General features: G+C 42.7%; 1 protein-coding gene across 2 annotated transcripts in view; it reads right to left on the bottom strand.

Annotated features, from left to right (window-relative positions):
- Positions 1-86: 86 nt before the first annotated feature.
- The window catches only part of PDK3 (pyruvate dehydrogenase kinase 3), a 75,282-nt gene continuing 54,776 nt past the window's right edge, over positions 87-20,592 (bottom strand). Inside the window, exons 9-12 of one of the 2 annotated variants that reach the window (XM_026480173.4) lie at positions 20,478-20,588; positions 17,009-17,122; positions 15,566-15,705; positions 87-10,720 (exon numbers count right to left, since the gene is read on the bottom strand). In XM_026480173.4, the coding sequence (XP_026335958.1) occupies positions 10,690-10,720; positions 15,566-15,705; positions 17,009-17,122; positions 20,478-20,588 (396 nt within the window). In that variant the 3' untranslated portion in view covers positions 87-10,689. The remainder of the gene's footprint in view (positions 10,721-15,565; positions 15,706-17,008; positions 17,123-20,477; positions 20,589-20,592) is intronic. The other variant, XM_026480174.4, reaches the window with a different exon arrangement.

Here is a 20,592-nt window from a genome sequence, read left to right as displayed (position 1 = left end):
AAAGTGAGTAGAAGACGAGGCTCAGAGGTGGCAGGGATGAGACTGCAGACCGAGCGCAGGAAAAGACCACGCTGACGCACAGCGAATCACAACTACTGTTTTATTGTTCGATGACATTGGTACAGAATTGTCCACGTGCTCCAGGACTAGTGTGGCTATGACACACACCACAGATGGCTCTGCAATTCAGGGGGAACATTATCCGAGCCACACACTGCTCTGGTTGTGTTTTTGCAACAATCACAACAACAGAACACTTTTCTCCACAGAACGTGAGGCTGCAAATTATGTCAAACCAAAGTCATCCCTCACTCATGACAGGGTGTACCAGCCAGGCCACAGAACAGCACAGAACACGAGGGGGCTGGACTTGACTCTGTGAATCACAAGGCAGCTCGTGAACACTGGACACACGCGTATATTTATCACTGTAACTACGGTGACAGATGCAGAGTGAACCAGGTCAGAGTTGGACTTACAGGTACAAAAATTGTAATGAACTTTTATTTCATTTAAGTTAATATTCTTCTCTTGTCACATCAGCTATGGTTCCCAGCGTAGGCACTGCTTTTGTGCGTCAAAGAGTTCTGATGAAAAACTGGCCTAGCAAGTAATTTTACATTTAAATGCAGCATTCGATATGTTCACGATGGTATATCTGACTCTGCAATGACTTCTCTTTTTTGGTTCAAGCGTTTCCTAAGTATTTGCAATCTGGGTTCTAAATGTGGAAAATAGTTCAGTTGCAAGCACTTGTGTACTATTGTGCGGCTGTGAACTTAGAGCAACAGATGGTGTGCTGTGTACACACCTGAAGCAGCGGTTACAACCGCGAACGACGTGCCCACCGAGGCCCCCGGCAGAGATGAGGGTGCGCCGGCCGCTCAAGCGGTGCGCCCCATCCGGCTAAAACGTGGTCGTCTGTCCGGGACGGGCTCAAGCGCAAGCCCGGGTTTGGACCCGAGGGCGGCGGCCGGTTCTGGCGCAGGGCGGCGTGAGAGAGTGGGCGCTCTGGCGATGAGCATCATGGAAGCAGAGGCGGGGGCGCTGGAACTCCACTCCTCCAGCTCCGAAGTCAGCTTCAATTTGTGAAACACTCAGTACTTTCTGTTTCCTAGGTCGACCTTGCCTTGGCTGTCTACCCAGAGTCACGGTACGTTTGGTTTGGTTCAGTCTGAGGGGTCAGTTCCAGCATATGCACAATCCCTTGGTCAGATTCACACGGCAGCACTAGGAGGAACTTCTACAAGTGAAAGGCAAGATACCAAGGGACTTTAGCAATGCTCTCCCCAGGAAGAGTTCTAGAGGCGGCTACATGGTCTTGACCTAGCCCCTTCTATTTTCCGTTTTACCTGGGGTTCCCCACTCAGCCAGGCCAACTCCGCCTCCTGACAGCGCTAGGTTCAGGAAGGCGCGAGGCCCGCGATTCAGTGTGCTCCCTCTTCAGTGGTGGGCTGTCTCCAGTGCTTCCAGATCCCCACAGTTGCAAGGCTTTAACTGCAATTATTCTAAAGCATTTGTTCTAATTACAGACATTGGAGAGTAACCTCAGCAGTTTTTGAGATAAAGGCATAAGCCAGTTCTTAATACAAATATAGTGCCTTTTAAAATACTGATTGAGGTTTCCCACGGTTTTAACAGTTCAAAGGACAAAAATGGAATTTAGAAGAAGGGGGTACCAGGATGTATTATAAACAACAGTATGAAATCTTATGCTCATCCTACCTGTTTTCGCAAACTCTTCTGGTGACACTATGTTAGCACAGCTAACTGATGAATGCCTTTGACTTCCAATCAGGTTGAACATTCGTAATTGTCTTTTTAATGTCTGGCATATATGAAGAGCCAAAACAGAGTCAGAATTGAATGTGAGGATTCTTTTTCCTTTCTCACTAAAAGATTCTCAAGGTAAGAATATCTTAAAACATTCAGTAGTTCTGTCAGTAATATGGATTCCATTCTTAGCTTGCCATTTTTGACCAGATTGGAAGGTAAGGAGCAACTGAAGAGCTGGGAAAACAGCCCCAAGCACCAGAGCTGGACGTTTCTTAATACTTTGCTCACCATGGGGCAACACACTGCTTACAGTATATATGCTCTTTGACATTTGTGCTATTTTGGTCCATTCATAAACGTTATGCACAGAATTCACATTAGCAGGCCACTTTTAGGCTGGCAAAAGTTAGAAGTATTTAATGGAATGTTCTTTTACATAAAATTTTATTATCTCCAAAGGATTCGATTCCAATAGAAAACAGAATCCAGTAGAAAACTGGAAGGCCAAGAAGCAAACTTAGCAAACAAAATCAAACTGCAGGGTTTTTCTCCCCACGAACATCTCAGATAAGTGTGATGGACACCTCTGTATACCTACCAAAGGACATTTAGATGCCACATACTATGAAAAGGCCTCAAGCACATAGAATCTGAGTGGTGATAAATGTGAGGTTCAAGTTTCTTGGGTAATCTTGTGTTCCTGAGATGACAGTACTTTTGAAACTGTTTCTAGAAATTTAGACGAGAACTATCAAATCAGAATACATTGTGATACAGCTTCAGAGATTTGCATGGGGATTCTTATCAAAGGCTATATTCCCTGAGACATGCAAGGGTAGTGAAAATGTAATTCTCAGAGTACAAAAAAATATAACATTTAAAATCATTTTGGTTTCTCTACTTTTCCCTTTAAAGAAATTATTAAAATAAAAAGTTTTATCTTACTAGTCAAAGCTCTTTATGTTTTACCTTCTAAAAAAAAATTTCTTTTCATTTATTGAAAGGCCAGGCACAGCGGGATGCTTTCACAACCATTCTCTCTCTTCAGACTTGCCTTCAAAAGATCACTTCTTTAAAGGTCCAGAAATAAAAATGCAGTTCTTAGGGCTGAAACAAGCTTAGTAGAATACTGAAATCATTAACTGCGTTTTAAAGAATGCGGTTCTAATTCTTCCCTTTTGGAAACTGTAACATGAAAAACTTAAGCAAACTTAATGGAAACTTAGTGCTTAGAACTTTCAAAGAATGCAACTGCAATTCTGTACTTTTGGAAAATATGAAAAACAAATCCAAAATACCTCTCTATGTAAATTAAAGCTCAAGCCACGGTATTCAAAATTAAAATGATTTACATAATCTACTATACTGGTTTTTTTTAGTAATTAACCTTCCTGAGGCTGATTTTGTTCTCCTTAGTGTTTGCTTAACTAAAGTGCTTAATAAAATTTCTACAGAATATATTACCCTCTCCATAGATGAGTATTATTTTGAACTACAATCTGACAAAAATCTAACTACATTTAATTATGCTTGATTAATCCAAATGTCACCGAGAGATTTATAGAACAGAGAAATATTTTGCAGGTTAAGTTCATACTCTCACTGTGAGCTCCCTGGACCCAGTATCACCACCAATCTACTCCTTAGTTCTCTAACATTTCCCAACACCCCACAAAAAATATGTCCAGGAGTCTAAACTGGGCCACGGGACTCCAGGCATCAAGCCCCAGCACTCTCCAGAGCTACGCAGGCTCCATCAAGGGCTGAAGTGGCTTGCGGCCAGGAGGGGGGAGGCATCCTGCCCTGTAGAGTTGACAGCGCTGGAGGGAAAAGGGTGCAGAGCCAGGGAGTCACCCTGCGATACGGGCTCCGGGCTTAAGCTGCGCTGTGAGGACACCCATGTGTGCCAGGCGGTGCTCTCAGTGGGCTCTCGGTGGGCTCTTGCTTAACGCAGGGCCGGAACTGTATCAGAGGTTTGTTGGGATGCTTTCGGGAGTGAGGCCTTAAGGTGCTTTTATTTATATGTGAAAAAGACAGCTTAAAGGGTGACAAATTGGCCCTACCTATGGGAATAATGAAAGGCATCTCAGCTCCTTCTCCAGTCCCTCAGCTCTACCCTCTACCACGGGGCCACCGGCCACAGTGCGTGTCGACAGGTGAAAGCGTCCAGGGCAGGTCTCCTGTCCCCTCTGAAACTGCAGAGGGCCACTGGGTCACGACATGAAGAGCAGCCCTTGTCCCGGCTGCACGGAGGCCACACTGACCCTAACGCTGGGATCAGGGGCAGTTCGGGTCCCTATTTTAGAGACCGAGGAGAAGGCGGAAAAATAGGTTTCTCAAGGCGCCTGTGACCGCCATACTGCTGTCATTTTATTTTCTTCATTTTTAGGGGTGACCACCGCTAATGCCAACCCGAGGGCTTGAGAGGGAAGCCTTCTCGGGCAATCCCTTCCTCCTCCTCTAAAACCAGTATGGAAGTGGTCAAGAGGGTCTCTCCTCTTGACAAGCTGCTATTTTAACTCCAGCAGCATCCTCCCCTTGTTAGAGGTGTATTTAAATAATGATTTCTGAGGCCCTAAAAAGACACCTGGAACCTGCGGTCATTGCATTTTGGTTATGAGGAAACAGCAGCACACACCATTCAATGAACACGGACAGTAACAGCTGGCTCCTCTCACCTGACCAGGGGCCCCTCCCACCCGGGGAGACGCCACAGGCTCCGGGGCTCCGCCTACCTAGAGGCGTGCTCAACCCTGGGCAGGGTCCCCGGCGGAGCCGCACACAGAGCCAAGCACGCAAGATGGACTCTCCCGATGCCCAGGAAAAAACACAAAAGTGAAGAGAACTCCGGAATCACAAACACCTCCTCATCTACAGAACACATCTGTCCACGACGAAAACAACATTTACAGGGTCTGGGGCCCCCAACTCGCCCCAAGCATCCCCTTCCTGGCTTTATTTTTCTCCACTGGACTGATTTGCTCCACTCTATTTCTCTCTCCACTGTACCGGAAACGTTCCATGTTTTGTGTCTTGTCGGTTTCCCTTACAAGAACGGGTCATGAGGTAGGGATTTCCATTTGCTTGATCCCTGCCGCGTGCCCAACGCTTCGCACACTTGCGCTATAGCGCACTGCAGACACTCATTATTCAAATGGAGGAATGAACCCAGCTTTCCTTTCCACGACTCCTCCATCCACCACTTTCATTTCATTCATCCCTGACACGTCGTCGCGCATTCGGTTCTCCATTTCACACCAGGACAGAAACAGGGCAGACACCCTGACTTTCAGGAAAGGCACTGCATGGTGGGGTTTGGTACCTAGAGCAAGGCTGTCACTCATGCTCCTTGATCACTATGCTGGGCTCCGAAGGTGAGGAAAGTCCGCCTGGTGGAATATGCTGGCCCCCGAGGAAAGGACACTTCAACCCTACAAACGGCCCCAGTAAAGCCCCACCCCGACGTCCACCTGTAAATGCACTTTGGAAACATGAACTTGTGTGCCTCTAGAGTAGGCCCCAGACCTACGCACCATCTCACGGTATATTCGTGAATAACAAAAATAATCCTGATGAGGACTGCACTCCTCTCTCAATGAACCAAATTTTAAAATGGGGTGAAATGAAAAGACAGGTAAGAAAACCCGCGTCACAATCAAGCTCTCACCAGGGTCAATGCCCTCAGTAAGACAGCTGGACTAGCAACCTGTTAATTGAAAATAGCTTCCACTTCTGTTGATAACTCTGATTATGTGCCAGTTTGAAATACTCTATCATATTTAATTAACTAATTAATAATTGTCAGTGGTTGATAACTTCTTAAGTTCATTATAATGTCCCCTATTTTCAAACCAGAAGGTACTGATACCTCTAATCAATGGAACAGGAACCTGAGTTAAAAGTTATCTTTCCACACAGAACAACAAACAAAAATCCTGTATTGATTAAGTTATTAATGGTTCTTTCCTGCTAGCGACATTGGTTTCTTCTGTTTACTTTCATACAGATTATGACCATGAAGGACATTATCTTCAAAGTCAATGTTTATGCACCTGGACCGTGGGGAAGATGGCAGAATAAACTCATGTTTATATAAGTGCTCCCGCCCTTCAACACACACATCCAAAACCTGAAAAAGAAGCTGTCCATTATGAAACTAATAAAAGCCAGCACCCCATACCAAGGACTCCAGGGGGAGTGTCTGACAGATACAACGAAATGGGGGACTAATCAGAGGAGCATTCTCGCATTTGCCAAACAAACAGACCACAGTTGCTGGGCACTCCAGGAGAGGTTGCCAAAGGACCAGACCAATCATTTGTTAACCTGGAGACACAAGGACCGGCGGTCCGGAGAAGCCCAGTGCACGGTGTGCAGGCACATTTCCACAGCCGAACCTGGGAGGGGAGGGTGAGAACTCAGGTGCTGCATCTGTGTGCGCAGGAGAGAAACACTAACTCAGGAGCCAAGCACACAAATGCTGACTATGCGTGCATCCGGCAGCAGAGTGCAGGTTCAAACCTCCACACCCCTGCTAGGGCGACACCTAGCGGACATGCGGAAACTCAAGCGGAATCCCTTTCCCCCAGTGAGAGCCGGCCACCCCAGGGCAGGGGACTCAGCAGCACCCGCGGAAGGCACTCGGAAGACAAAATGTCCCAAAGAGACTTTGCTTCACTCCTTATTCCCCTATATCCAGCCAGCAGACTGAGAAACAAAACCAGCCTCCACCCTTACAATCCAGCAATATCTAGCTGTACAGTTTAAGTGCTAAGGTGACCATGCAAACACTTCTCGCTTGAGAAGAGTCGAGGAGGATTTCTCCACACTGTTCTTGAGCACCTAGAACTGGCCCCAAGCAAAGACAAATAATAAGCCGAAAAAACCCATCATGATACTTGTGCAACAATAAAAGAGCAAAACAACCCAGAGAAAAGGAAGGAAAGAAGCCTAAGACAACTAAGTACGTTCTGGAAACAGAATGATTTCAGAAACCGTGAAAATTGTAGATAACACAGTTCAGCCTTCCAAGAAATGAAACAAAGGAGTCAGGATAACAGAATGAAAGAAAACACCTGGCAGAGCTGAGAAAAAGAAAGAGATCAAAAATGAAACTGTAACAGAAGTGAAACTCACACTGTGAGCATCTAGGCCTACCATCAACGCCACAGAACACCGAGTTAGTGACTGGGGAGCCTCAGAGCTGAGGGGGAAAAATCCACAGCATCAAGAAAGACAAGGGGATGAAACCAATCAAAGGAAAGATAATGTGAAGGCCAGTTAACACAGAACCAACACGGGGACAAATTACCGAAGAAGAGAACAAACTCATAAGACATGGAGTAAGGCCCGAATGTCAATGTGTATCGCTCATCGTGGAGCAGAAAAAGCCAACAGACAACTGTCAGTTCTGACACAGACACGAACGAAGTCATGAATTTCAAGGATAAACAAGCAGCCCCAAGTACGTAGTACAAATAAGCAGGTCATCTACAAAAGGTGAAGTACAATCTGTCTGGACTCAGGCCTCTCAGGACCACCAGACACTGGAAGACAATAAAGTGATGCATCCACAGAATCGAGGGAATAAGGATGTGATCCATGAATCTGATGGGCAGCCAAGTTACTGCTCATAAGGAACGGCAACAGTAGCATATTTGTAAATATGCAAGAAAATCCAACTGGAGCTGTAATCCAGGCCACCAAAGGATGAAAGCAAGTACCGAATGTGGAGTCTTTGTATGAAAGGGCTGGCAGTGAACACAGAGTTATATGAAACATAGAATTAAGTCTAAATAACTCCAGTAACTACCTATAGCTATACCCTCTAAGTTGCCTGTCTTTCTAGGTAAAAGCTGCCAAATCCATTTGATAATCTCCTCTAACTAACTATGCCAAAATGAAAACACACAAAAGAAAACTTCTCCTGAATGCAGTTCTCTTGCACTATAGACACATTTTGGTTTTTACCTTACCCTTGAGTGTTAATATAACCAAGAAATTCCTCAAAAGTGATGAAGCTGGTTACCTGGTGGGCCGCTGAGAGCACAGGCCTAGGAAAAACACGGCCCAACTACTCACTTGGGTTCTTCCATTCACCTCGGCAAACCAAAGAACTGCTTTAGAACACATATGAAGATCAGAGGTCCCACGTGCGTGGCCCACCTCACGGCACTCTGAGGATCAAGTGGGATGCTTTATGTAAGGTTCTTTAGAATCTGTAAGCGAGGCTATAAAATTGTCTCATGTGACTGGATGGAAAGAACCCACTATATTAAAGAGCCAAAATCAGATAGTCAGAGACAAAAAAAAAAAAAAAAGGAACAGACAGTTCTTGTGGGTCCATCCCTGCTTCTTTCCTTTCATTTCTCTACATTTCGAAGTCATTTCTCAGCCCTATAAACAGGAGATTCAGTATTTCCACAGCTCCTGACCTGAAATGTTTCTACTTTGGAAAGAAAAACACTTTAAGAATGTAGAAAGATGTTGCCCACCACCCAAGGTAAATATCAATTTTCATTTTTTGATTCAACTCATATTTATTAAGCCCCTACTATGGGCCAGGAGTTATTCCAAAGAGTAGATGTAGTCCCCCAATACTAAAAATCAAGTAAATGAGAGGGAAACACAGAAGAAATGGGACAACTAAATGAATTTAGCTGAAAAAGGGTCAATGTCTATTTATTTTACAAGCTCTATGTGCAATTTGACCATTTGCTTTGACAACCCGAGCAAACAGCCAGAGGGACGCACCTGGGTTCAGAGAAGCATGTACAGGCGACAAGAGGAAAAATGAATGTGCGGGCCACTAAGCTGTGAGATGTTCCCACAACTCTTCTTATGGTTGTTCTGGAAGCAAAGTTCAACTCTTAATGCAGAAAGCAGACAGGAGAGCCAAGACTACTGGGGTTAGATGGATAGAAGTGAGCCAGAAAGTCCATTAGTAAAAGGACTACCAATGAAGTCATTAAAACAAGAAAGAAATCTTCGCTTTTGAAAAAGACCTGTAAAGGGAAGAGTGTGATAGGAGTTTTCCACCCCTTATTTTCCTTCTTCAACCCTACGGAGCTTGTGGGGAGGGCCCAACACAGTAAAACACTGCCAGAACAAGGCAGGAGGGACCAGTCCTGAATTTGTGGCCTCCTTCCCCCTACGGTATTTCATACTTGAAAGTATAAAGGTGCATGTTTAGAAATGGAGGCCTAGTAAGATAACGATATATTATCTAATGTTCGTAAGAAAGCCAGGGACTTCAAATGGAAAGGGTCGTTATTTTCACATCTTTTACATGAGGAAACAATCCTACGGAACAGCCCATCCCCAAGACAGACTCAGTCCTCAAGCCTGCAGGCTTCCATATGGGCCATCCCGTCCCCGCTCTCTCAGAAGTCCATCTGTCTTTCTCTTCTCTGATGGATTATATGAGTTCTCTGATGAGATCCTCCTAAGGATGGAAGAGAGGAGAACTAAAGATGAAGGGAACTACCATGAGCTCAGGTAACATAATGAAACAAAATCAGACTCCGCAGAACGAAGAGAAGGGGTGCCACTGACCCACGCACAGCTGGTCAGAACACAACTCCTCCCAGGGAGGCCCCCCACGGGGACCACGGTGGGGCAACCTCACCGCCGCTGCCGTGGCACTGAAGGAGGGGAATACCTGACAAATGACGACTTCTCCACCAGTGCACTCGATACTTGAAAATTGGTTGAAAGCATTTATATGGGCGTCAAGAGAAAGCAGAAGCCAAAGTAGATGATATGAAAAATACAGTGAAAAGAAACACATCCTGTGGAGCAGTATAAACTGTGCCTTTAATCTGGACTCTTGGAAGGCTTCCGTGGCTGAGGGGTCAGCACAACACCGCTTCTCTTTCCTCACCCCAAGGCCTCTGCCCAGTCCAGCTTTCAGCAAAAAAGTAAAGGAGTATGAAAATCAGATCGACAATTCCAGAACTGGCCAAAAATTCATGAAAATGAAAATTATGAAGACCTAGGGCATTTTTCAAAATCAACTAGAAAGAGCTTTTCCCTTCGGTAGCCGATCTTACAACTGGTAAAGCACCTCACACAGGGACTTCCAATTCCTCAGAAAACTACAAAGCAATAGAATAGAATAACTAGACTAGCAAAATTTTTACATAGCACAAAAACTCCACTTCCCACTTTTCACAAACTCGATAATAACCGGAAGGTAGTTTTTCACTTAAGATCTTTGAAACCAAGCGGTTAAGTGAAAAATCCCAAGACAACTTTTGGAACGCTTTAATTGACAGAATGGAAGTACACAAATGAATTTTAAAATAAAAGCAATGCATCAGAGAGTAAGAGCTAATGTGAAAGGAGCCGCACCTCACTCAGATCAGACAGAAGAAGAAAGAGTTGAAATCACAGGGTGAGGAAGGACGCATGTGAGACGAAGGGCCCCAGGACTGAATGATCAAGACACACTCTGCTGGGTGTCTTCAACTTCTAGATCACCCGGGCCTTAGTGGGTGGTTTGGAAAACCATGGTGTTTGGTCACAAAGAGCAACAGCAGAAACTGGCTGTATCTGGAATGAGGAAGGAGCTTAGAATCCTGGGGAGAATGTAGACACTCGACTTTATGACGAGGAGGAGGGAAGCATGAGGGCAGCAGAGCACTAACGAGGCTCTGCACTCTCTTATGACGGGAGCCAACCAAACCACGGCAACGTACTAGGAAAAATTGCTCAGGTTACTACTTTAGTGACGATCTGGCAGCTACAGGAAGGTTTTTGTGGAAAAGGTCCAGCTCATATAGAGAAATTACACATTCAAGCACTGGAGTAACTATAGTGCCTTGCTCAGACTTGGTGGAGAAAAGGAGTTCTCTCTGGTTGACTTGCAGAAGACAATCTTTCTTCTCAGAGATGACATGAGCATTCAGTTCTCTAGAAAGTTCTATTAGTCTTGATCTTGTCCCTACAAAGAAAAGAACAGGAATATCCATAGTGAGCTTGAGTACAACCTTCTCTATTTAACCAAGATTTACTCAGAGCATTTAGTTACAGTGATAATTCAAAAAGCTTTGTCTTATCTCAAAATTATTCTCTATGGTTACTACAGAAAAAGAATTACCATTTATTACTCGTACATACTTCAACCCTGGCGATCAATGGGGTGACAGATGTCGCAGCCAGATCGCCCTCACATCCCTCATACATTCTTCAAAAAGAGATTTTATTTATTTATTTGAGAGAGAGAGATAGCAAGAGAGAGCATGAGTAGGGCGGAGGGGCAGAGGGAGAGGGAGAAGCGGGCTTCCCGCTGAGCAGGGAGCGTGATGCGGGACTCGATCCCATGACCCCAGGATCATGACCTGAGATGAAGGCAGACACTTAACTGACTGAGCCACTCAGGCACTCCCCTTATACATACTTCAAACAGTTCTTTACCCTCAGTTAAAAACCTGATTAGAAATGAGGAATGAGTACTAATGGGTAAAGGGTTTCTTTTTGAGATGGTACAAACGTTCTAAAATTAGACGGTGGTGAGGGTCGCATACTCTGTGAATACATAAAACTGTACACTTTAAGGGGGTGAATTTTATGGGGGTATGTGAATTATATCTCAATAAAGCTGTTATTAAAAATCTGATTAGATTGTGATGAGCACCGGGTGATGTGTGCAAGTGCTGAATCAGTATATTGTACGCTTGAAACTAGTATTACACAGCACGTTAACTAAATGGAATTAAAATAAAAACTTAAAAAGCCAAAAAAAAGAAAAAGAAAAATCTGATTAGAAAATACATTTTTGTAGCATTTTTCATTCACCTAGTGAATTTACCATAGGTACACTAAATATTTTCCCAAGATCACCACCAATTATCCTATTTGTATAATTTAACAATTTTAATCATCAGGCTAACCATTTTCCAATTTTAAATATTGCTTTCTGCTAAAAGTTGTTTACCTAATAATATATTAGAAATCAAGACTCATAATTAGTATACAACCTACTAAACTATTTAGAGTTTTAAAATGGCATTTAAAACAAGATTCAATTAAAGCCATCTTTTTACAGTCCAAACGGACCATATGATTTAGAAAGACTGCTTCTGTACTACCCAAATAACTCCCTCTAGCAGAGCAAGAGCTTGTATTAATTGGTCACAGTGATGCCCAACATGTCACCTGACTGACACAGAGGCTGAAAATCAAATCAAGGGAAATGGATCCAATTGTTTCAAGCTGATTTAGCTTCATCTTGGCCAGGGATGGTATGTGTATGTCTGTATGCACAGCCGTGGGGACGCTTGCACTCACGTGCACAAACCAAACTCCTCTTTGAGATGAATGACTGGTCCAGCAATACTCTACAGAGGTCCATCACAATGCTTCCATAGAGAAAAAATCAATAGAGATGCCCTTTATATCATTAATCAGAAAAGACCAACGCTACTATAATGGGGCAAAATCACAAAGCTATATCAACTATATGTGCATACAAATACCTTTCTGTTGCATTACGTTAAGAGTCAAGATTTTCAGGGTAAGAAGAAAGATGCACAATTAAAATACATTGCAATGTTAAAATCGAACTGAAAACATCAATTGAAAACAACTTATGATTTGTTTTTATTTTTTTAAAGATTTTACTTATTTATTTGACACAGAGAGAGGCAGCGAGAGAGAGAACACAAGCAGGGGAAGTGGGAGAGGGAGAAGCAGGCTTCCCACTGAGCAGGGAATCCAAGGCAGGGCTCGATCCCAGAACGCTGGGATCATGACCTGAGACAAAGGCAGACGCTTAATGGCTGAGCCACCCAGGCGCCCCTGAACTTATGATTTAAAAATGGGTATTGTATAGTTCTGTCCAGAAAAGGGGACTATATAAGGTATAATGTACATCCCCAACTTCCAGATTAGGGTCTCTAATACCTGTTAGAGGCAAATAGGACTCCTTGAGGGAAATGGCTGCTTCTAGGATGGAGGCAGGGAAGGTATAAGATGTGACCGCGATATCATCTTGGGCCAGAAAAAGCTCTCAAAGATCAGTGGGGTTTTAGCAAAGGAACACTGAGGATATGACTCGAAATAGTTACCAATGGCCAAAGGTGTGCCAATTTAATCATCAAAAAGATGGCTGCTACACACGATAACATCGATGAACCTCACAGAAATCCAGACACAAAACGAGTACATACTACACGTTCCTTTTAAGTTTAAGAAGTGATAGAGTCACTTATAAGAATGGGTGACAGAGTCAGAATAATGTCTACATGGTGGGGATGATAAAGGGGGAAGAGTCTTATCAGAAAGGAGGGCCCTTTCCAGGTGCTAGAAATATAGATGTAAAAATGTGTCAGGCTATAAACTTAAGACTTGTGCACTTTATATACGTGTGTGTGTGTGTGTGTGTGTGTGTGTGTGTGTGTGTGTGTTAAGTTCTAATTGAAACATACTGAAGGAAAGTCTACACTATCCATAATAATGCTCGAAAAAGAGAAAGCCAGAAATGCATTTGTTAATTTAAGGTGGATTTTACCTCAACTTCCTACCTTGAAAATTGGTAATTAAAGAGAAGATTTAAATTCTTATCCTGTCTTGTCAGGAGGAACTGTACTTCAAAAAATACCTAAATGGGAGCACCTGGGTGGCTCAGTCGGTTAAGCATCCAACTCTTGATTTTGGCTCAGGTCATAATCTCAGGTTGAGATTATGGCTCTCAATCAATCTCAGATTGAGCCCTATGTCGGCTCCCCACGTAGCGCAGAGTCTGCCTGGGATTCTCTCTCTCCCTCTGCTCCTCCCCCCTCTTCCACTCTCTAACCCTCTCTAAAATAAATAAATAAAATCTAAAAATAAAAAGGTATCTAAATGGCCTGCATTGATGAGGAAGAACTTTACAGGAGAATGTCAGCTAATAATTGTCAAAGGAATGATATTAAAAATAACTCATCTTAAAAAAATAAGTCATCTTAGAAACATTAATAAAATTATTGATTCAGGCCATAATTACAGACTGGTGTTAAAAATCGTTAGGTGATGGTTGCACAGAGCTGAAATAGTGCTACACACATTACTTTCTTTTTTTAAAAAAAAAAAGATTTAATTATTTTTTGAGAAAGAGAGAGGGAGAGCATACATGTATGAGCAGGGGGAGGGGCAGAGGGAGAGGGTGAATCTTCAAGCGGACTCCCCATTGAGCGGGAAGCCGGCCATGGGGTTCAATCTCAGGGCACTGAGATCATGACCTGAGCCAAAATCAAGAGTTCGCCGCTTAACCGACTCAGCCACTCAGGCGCTCCCAGATTATTTTCTAGTTCAGAAGGGAAAAACAACTATACCATGGAGGGATCAGTCAGTCAATCCTGAAACATGAAACATGGCCAACCTTAACATCACTAATGGTGGGTCAGTCAGATATCATGCGTCTCACAGTGTAATTCTGAAACAGTGCTTATGAGAAATGCTCCCTTGAATCTTGAGATGAACTTACAGTTTAGAGGAAATACAGAGAATGGGGCAAAAGCTAAATGACATGTCAAAGAAGAAACCAAATAAATCAAGGTGGGATACTTTTGCAAGACAACTAGGATGGTCTCTCGGCACCAACAAAAAAATTGTTCTAGATTAAAAGCAACTTGAAATCTACTCAAATTTGTTATACAATCTAGGAACTGATCCGGGTTTGGGCAATTCAGGGACATTTTCAAGATGAAAATTTACTGACGTGGAAAGGTGAAAATGGTTAAATGAAATAAAACCAGGTTGTAAAACAGTATAAATAATTAGATCTCATTTGGGGGAAAATACGTACACATACAAATAGCAAAGTATCTGGGTTGTGGGAATATGGTGGTTTCTCTTTCCTTTTTTTGCTTACTTACATTTTCTAATTTTTTACAATGCACATATAGTACTGTTCTGTTAATAAAATGTTACTTTAAATAAATAGAGCCGTTATTGTTGCTAGTAGAGCCGGAGCCTAATAGTAGTCAGAAGGGAAAATAATTGGAAACCAAAGATTGGATTGTTGCCCTTATTACCATAAAGTAGTAAAAGCTGTTGTTCTGTGATTACGTTTCTTTTTTCTTTCTTCATTTATTTATTGTGGTAAACGAGACATAACATTTGTTATCTGGTAACATGGTAAGAAATGGCTGTTTTTATGTGCACAGTTCAGTGGCTTAAGTACATTCACAGTGTTGTGCAACCACCGCCACCATCCCCCTCCAGAATTTCATCTTCCCAACAGAAACTCTGTACCCATTAAACACGAACTCCTCATTCCCCCTGCCCTTGGCAACCATTCCACCTTCTGTCCCTATGAATTTGACTTTGCTACGTACCTCACTTAAGTGGAATCATAGAGTATGTGTCCTTTTCTGTTGTATGGATAAATCACATCTTGTTTATCTTGACTGACAATTTTAACTTCTTCATTTTTTTCAGATTCAACCTGCCCACAGACTTTCTCTAAACATTCTCCTGTCAATCTCTATAAGTGATGACAAATTGCAAAACTTACTTTCAAAATCAAATCTACCGCAGGATAAACCTTGCTCACTGCTCTCAATACCTTCACAGTATAAGGACTCCTAGAACATCAGCACCTCTAGGGGAAGGGCTACTCTGACTACCCAGTTCTTGCTGTCCTTCCTGTCTGGAGTGAAAAAGCTGCTCCAACCTTTCTTTAGAGATCATTTTGCTCTTCCAGTGAAAAAAACCACAAAGAAGATTTGGCTAAAGGTATCATCTGGCTGGTACATTCTAGGGAAAAATCAGATACTTGATAATAGAAAGCAAAGTGGGAAATTACTGTTTCGCCTTGTATTTTGAGGCATCCCGAGGTTCTCTGCTGGGATTGCTCCAGTCATCAGCTTCAGGTGTGGTCTTGTAATGACGCCATGCAGACTTATTAAAAACCGGAAGTCTCTCAAATGATTCACTTGAAAGTGCCTATGAGGCAGACAAAAATATACACCGAAGGTCCACAGTGTCATTTTTCTCAGATGAGATACTAAGGCCAATTTTACTATTTAAAACATTAGAAACCTTAATGCATATTTTTAGAATTATATTAATATTACATTTTCATAGTTTACTTAGATTGGCCAGGATGAAATTAAAGTTCTCTTAAAGGAATAAAAACATTCACTCATTCAAAACCAGTACTAAAGTACATAAAGTAACCAGAAGAAAAAGCATTTTAATTCAGTTAATACTGCTTTGAGATACTCCATCATCTTGACTATATGGTCTTAGGCCAAGCACTATTCACCGGCCAGTTGCTCTCTCAGAGGGCCCATACAGAAATAAAGTTTCATACATACTAAGTTTATAAACATAAGCCCATAAGGTGATATCAAATATCATATCATTCAGATGCATTGGCATCTAAGATGAACGCTCCAAATAACGGGATAAATAATGGTGTACCACATTACATACAACACGTAACACATTACACAGCTGTTAAAAAGAATGACCAGCTCTGTATGAATGGGTATAGAAAGATCTCCAAGCTATACAGGAAAGCTAAAAAAAAAAAAAAAAAAAAAAAGCAAAATGCTGAAATAATCATTATGTGGGAAAAAATTATTTCCCCCCATATGTTTATCAATGCAGAATCAACTCCAGTAGGCTCCATGAGAACCTGGTACCATGGTAACCTCTGGGAAAGAGAAGCGGGTGACTTAGAGACAGTGGTGGGAAAGACTTGAGTTTTCCCTTTTGTAGCTTCTCAATTTTTTACTACGTGCCTATATTGCCTATTCAAAAAAATCCTCCAAATATTCCAGAGTTTAGAAATAAGTAAAAGTCTGATGCCAGCAATGCATGAGAAAACCTGTGTTATGGAAGCTTTGTTATTAGATCAGCCTTTTATATCACCACATTACGATTACTGAATTCTTGGAACTCTGGGAAAGCCAGTGAGTTTTAAAGTAAAAGACTAAAACGCTTCAGTTTATGAAAATCTGTCTCCCCTTAGATTAGTCCTTTCAATGCTTACGCAATTTAAAATCACAAGTAAGAATCATGGCTTTAAAAATCAGTATTTTAGTTTTTACATCTCCATGTTTCATATTTTGCTATATCTGAGCATAAAATCAAGGGCAGGACATACCCTGGTTTTCCCATAAAACTGAAGTAAATCTGAAATGAATGTAAGAGATGATGTAGTGCTATTCTCCATTAGTTATTAGCACTTAAAGCTTTCAAAAGCAAAGATGCCTTCATATAACTAATTAAAGTGTAGTACCTTTAAATAAATGACAGCGTCAGTACCGACTCCTTCCATGGAATAGAGTTTTAGATCTCCTTGGAAATATCTAGCATACAGACGAGAAATTGGCAAGCCATAACCAAATCCAGCCTATCGAGAAAAGAAAATTAATACAGTGAGACATGCACAAATGCTAAATACTTGGTATGAGGACTACTCAGAAGAGTAAAAGAAATTCTCTTTTAAAAATTTATTTATTTAGAGAGCGAGAGCAAGAGAGAGCACGAGCAGGAGAGGGGGAGAGACAATCCTTCAGCAGATTTCCCTGAGTGGGGAGCCCAACATAGGGCCTGATCCCAGGACCCTGAGATCATGACCTGAGCCAAAATCAAGAGTTGGATGCCCAACTGCCTGAGCCACCCAGGGGTCCCGATCAAAAGGAATTCTTTTTTTTTTTTTTAAAGATTTTATTTATTTATTTGACAGAGATAGAGACAGCCAGCGAGAGAGGGAACACAAGCAGGGGGAGTGGGAGAGGAAGAAGCAGGCTCATAGCGGAGGAGCCTGATGTGGGGCTCGATCCCATAACACCGGGATCACGCCCTGAGCCGAAGGCAGACGCCCAACCGCTGTGCCACCCAGGCGCCCCCAAAAGGAATTCTTTTTTTTTTTTTTTTAAAGATTTTATTTATTTATTTGACAGAGATAGAGACAGCCAGCGAGAGAGGGAACACAAGCAGGGGGAGTGGGAGAGGAAGAAGCAGGCTCAGAGAGGAGGAGCCTGATGCGGGGCTCGATCCCATAACGCCGGGATCACGCCCTGAGCCGAAGGCAGACGCTTAACCGCTGTGCCACCCAGGCGCCCCCCCCAAAAGGAATTCTTAATTCAGGTTTAAAGCAAATAAACTATTGATCCAACCTTTACAATGATGTATATGTTCATTTATGGCAAACAATCTATTTTCACCCTGCAAAAACACTTCTCTTATGTTTGGAAAATATTAGAAATACTCCAGGTTTTGACTAATGCTTTTTTAGCATTTTAAAGCAAACTGTTGGCATTTTTAAAGCAAATTCCAAATCAAGTGGAATTTGAACTGGTAACAAAACTAAACCACATCATCCCAAAATTCCATTATCAGATTTTCTTGCTCTCTGAAATGAAAATTAAATTGAGTAGCACAAGAGTTCAAATCTCCCAGTACCCAGGCTAATGCGCTGAAAAGAAAATTTCCTGAGAGTCTACTTCCTAAGATTCTGGGAATGCTGAAATATTTTGATTATTGGTAGATCACATATGTTTAGAGATGAGAAAACAATTCCAGTACCCTCCTGTATCCTCATGTCATAGAACCCTGAATGTAACAGGTTGTGGAAAAAAGCGAAGGTCTCAGATATTGACAAGAACAATAAGAACAACTGAGACTAATCTCAGTTAAGTCTGGAGTGGAGGGGTAGGTTCAGTGCCGCAAGCTTTGGCCCCTCTGATGAAATCCACTGACAAGGTTAACGAGGGAAGCAATGGGGTAACGCGCTCATAGAGCAGAGGCTGCCCAGGCTTTAGGCTCAGAGAGACCTAAGTAGAAATCCACTCTGAGCAGTTTATTCAACCCCTCTGAGACTGTTTTGTCATGTGAAAATGTAATAAAAAGCCTCCCTCAGAGCTGCTCTGAGGATTAAATAATATAACAAGTGTCAAGTCTTGACACAGTGCCTAAGACCTCGTAAGAGTAAATAAACGGAAGCTGCTATTATGGCTACTACAGAGCAGCAATTTTACCAGGTTACATGGATTTCTACCATCTGCCAGCATCTTTCCTGGATTCCTTCCTTAGGGCAGGGCCTAACCCAAAGGGTTGGGTATGACCGAGCACACGGTCATTCCAGGGCTTTAGTACTGAAAGAATATGGCCGGTGGTGAGGACAAGGCACCCATGATGATGAATGTGGTCACCACAGCAAAGAAACTAGAACAGTCCAGCAAGAGGCCAAGGAAATCTGCCTCCTACACTCCAGCAAGACCCAGAGCTTGCCCTCATATGAGGAAACAGCCAAGAACGCCTGAGCCCAACGCCATCGTTGGGTGTGAGAAGCCAGGTAAGCCGTGAGAACCCAGAAGAGGGGTCTCTAACTCGGATTGGATGAGGTTCACCCAAGTTTTCCTAGGGTGTCAAAGGACCCGACAGGAGTTGGGGACATATACAGTTGATAACTGGGACAGATGCTAGTGGAAGTCTTTCTTCAAAAGGAGAGGCCGTATGTGACACGGGAAAGAACGCTGATGCGATCAGTGCCAGCTGTGCCCTAATGAGTGCAATGACCTTGGGCAAAGGCACTAGCCTCCTTATTTTCTCATCTATAAAATGGGAGGTTGGATACATAATATTTTAAGGTCTCTTACGTCAATTCAGTTTCATTAAAAAAAAAAAGATGACAGAACAGCTGTCCTCAAGCTGCTCTCTTCAGACCTGGAAGAGAGGATCCATATTCCTTTTAAACAACTGGGGAAGTCTCCAGATTCGCTTGTAGTGTTTTTTTTTTTTTCTTTTAACACTTACTTAAGTAGGTACCAGAGCATTGAAAGGCAATGCCTTTCAAAATTGATCTTCCAAGAATTTTCTTGACTCCTATAAAAATTACTTCCTCTCCGTTTTCAACATGCTAGTTAACAAACTCTGTCTCAAATAAATGATGCAAAGTCTTGGATTTTATTCACACAAATAAAATATAACCTCACATGTTTATCAGTCAGGTAGAACTTGAAAATGAAACTTAATTTGTACCCTCAACCATTTTGCAGACTGATAGATATGTTGCTGTGTTTAATGACAAAGGGTTCAACTGTTGTTTGTCAATTAGAAACACTCAGCAGGGGAACAAAGTGTGGCCCTAGCAGGGTCTAAATGCTGCCATGGTAACCTGAGGCTTTCCTCACTGCCTAACAGAGCGGAGACAGAAAGGGCTCTGAAAAGGCATACGCCACCTATATGTTTCCTGCTTACGCTGTTTACTATACAAAATTTAATGTGTTCATAATTTAACATTCTAATTATATAAACAGATGTGGTGGGGGAAATTCAAAGGCCCCGGGTGATTTGGGTCTCCACAGTACGCGGTGCCCAAGTGCCCAGGACCACGCGCAGCGGCCATAAGCGCTCCAGGGCTCCCTTGCTAGTGGGCTATTAACCTTCCACCCGCTCCGAGGGTAGCGCCAGGTGGGAAATGGTGCTCTCACAGCAGTCTCAACCAAAGGGAAGTGCTTTTTCTCTACATTAGGAAGTGAGGTGCTCAGCTCTGAGTGTTTCTTAGACAAAATTAAAGAAACCTAAGTCCAAAGGATTCACAAAGAAAGTAGCAGTGGGATAAAGTCCCCCTTCCTCCAAATCATGCAGGAAACATTCAAATTCAAAGAGGCTAGGGTAAGAAGCCAGGGAGAAAGGCTGCTCTGTTGGAGTCCCTCCTTGTGTTAATGGTCTTTCCTTAAGCAGCACTTTAGGATGCTTACCAGAGGGGCAGCTCTTGTAGGCTCCAGGCTAGGTCTAGGAGCAGTTGAATACATGTAGTTAAAAAGACGGTCTATTTTTCGAAGTGGGACACCACCACCTAGGTCACTTATCTGT

The sequence above is a fragment of the Ursus arctos genome, chromosome X (genome assembly GCF_023065955.2).
Source record: "Ursus arctos isolate Adak ecotype North America chromosome X, UrsArc2.0, whole genome shotgun sequence".
Lineage (NCBI taxonomy): Eukaryota > Metazoa > Chordata > Mammalia > Carnivora > Ursidae > Ursus > Ursus arctos.
Note: the sequence above shows the minus strand (reverse complement) of the source record. Positions and strands in the feature narration are given on the sequence as shown.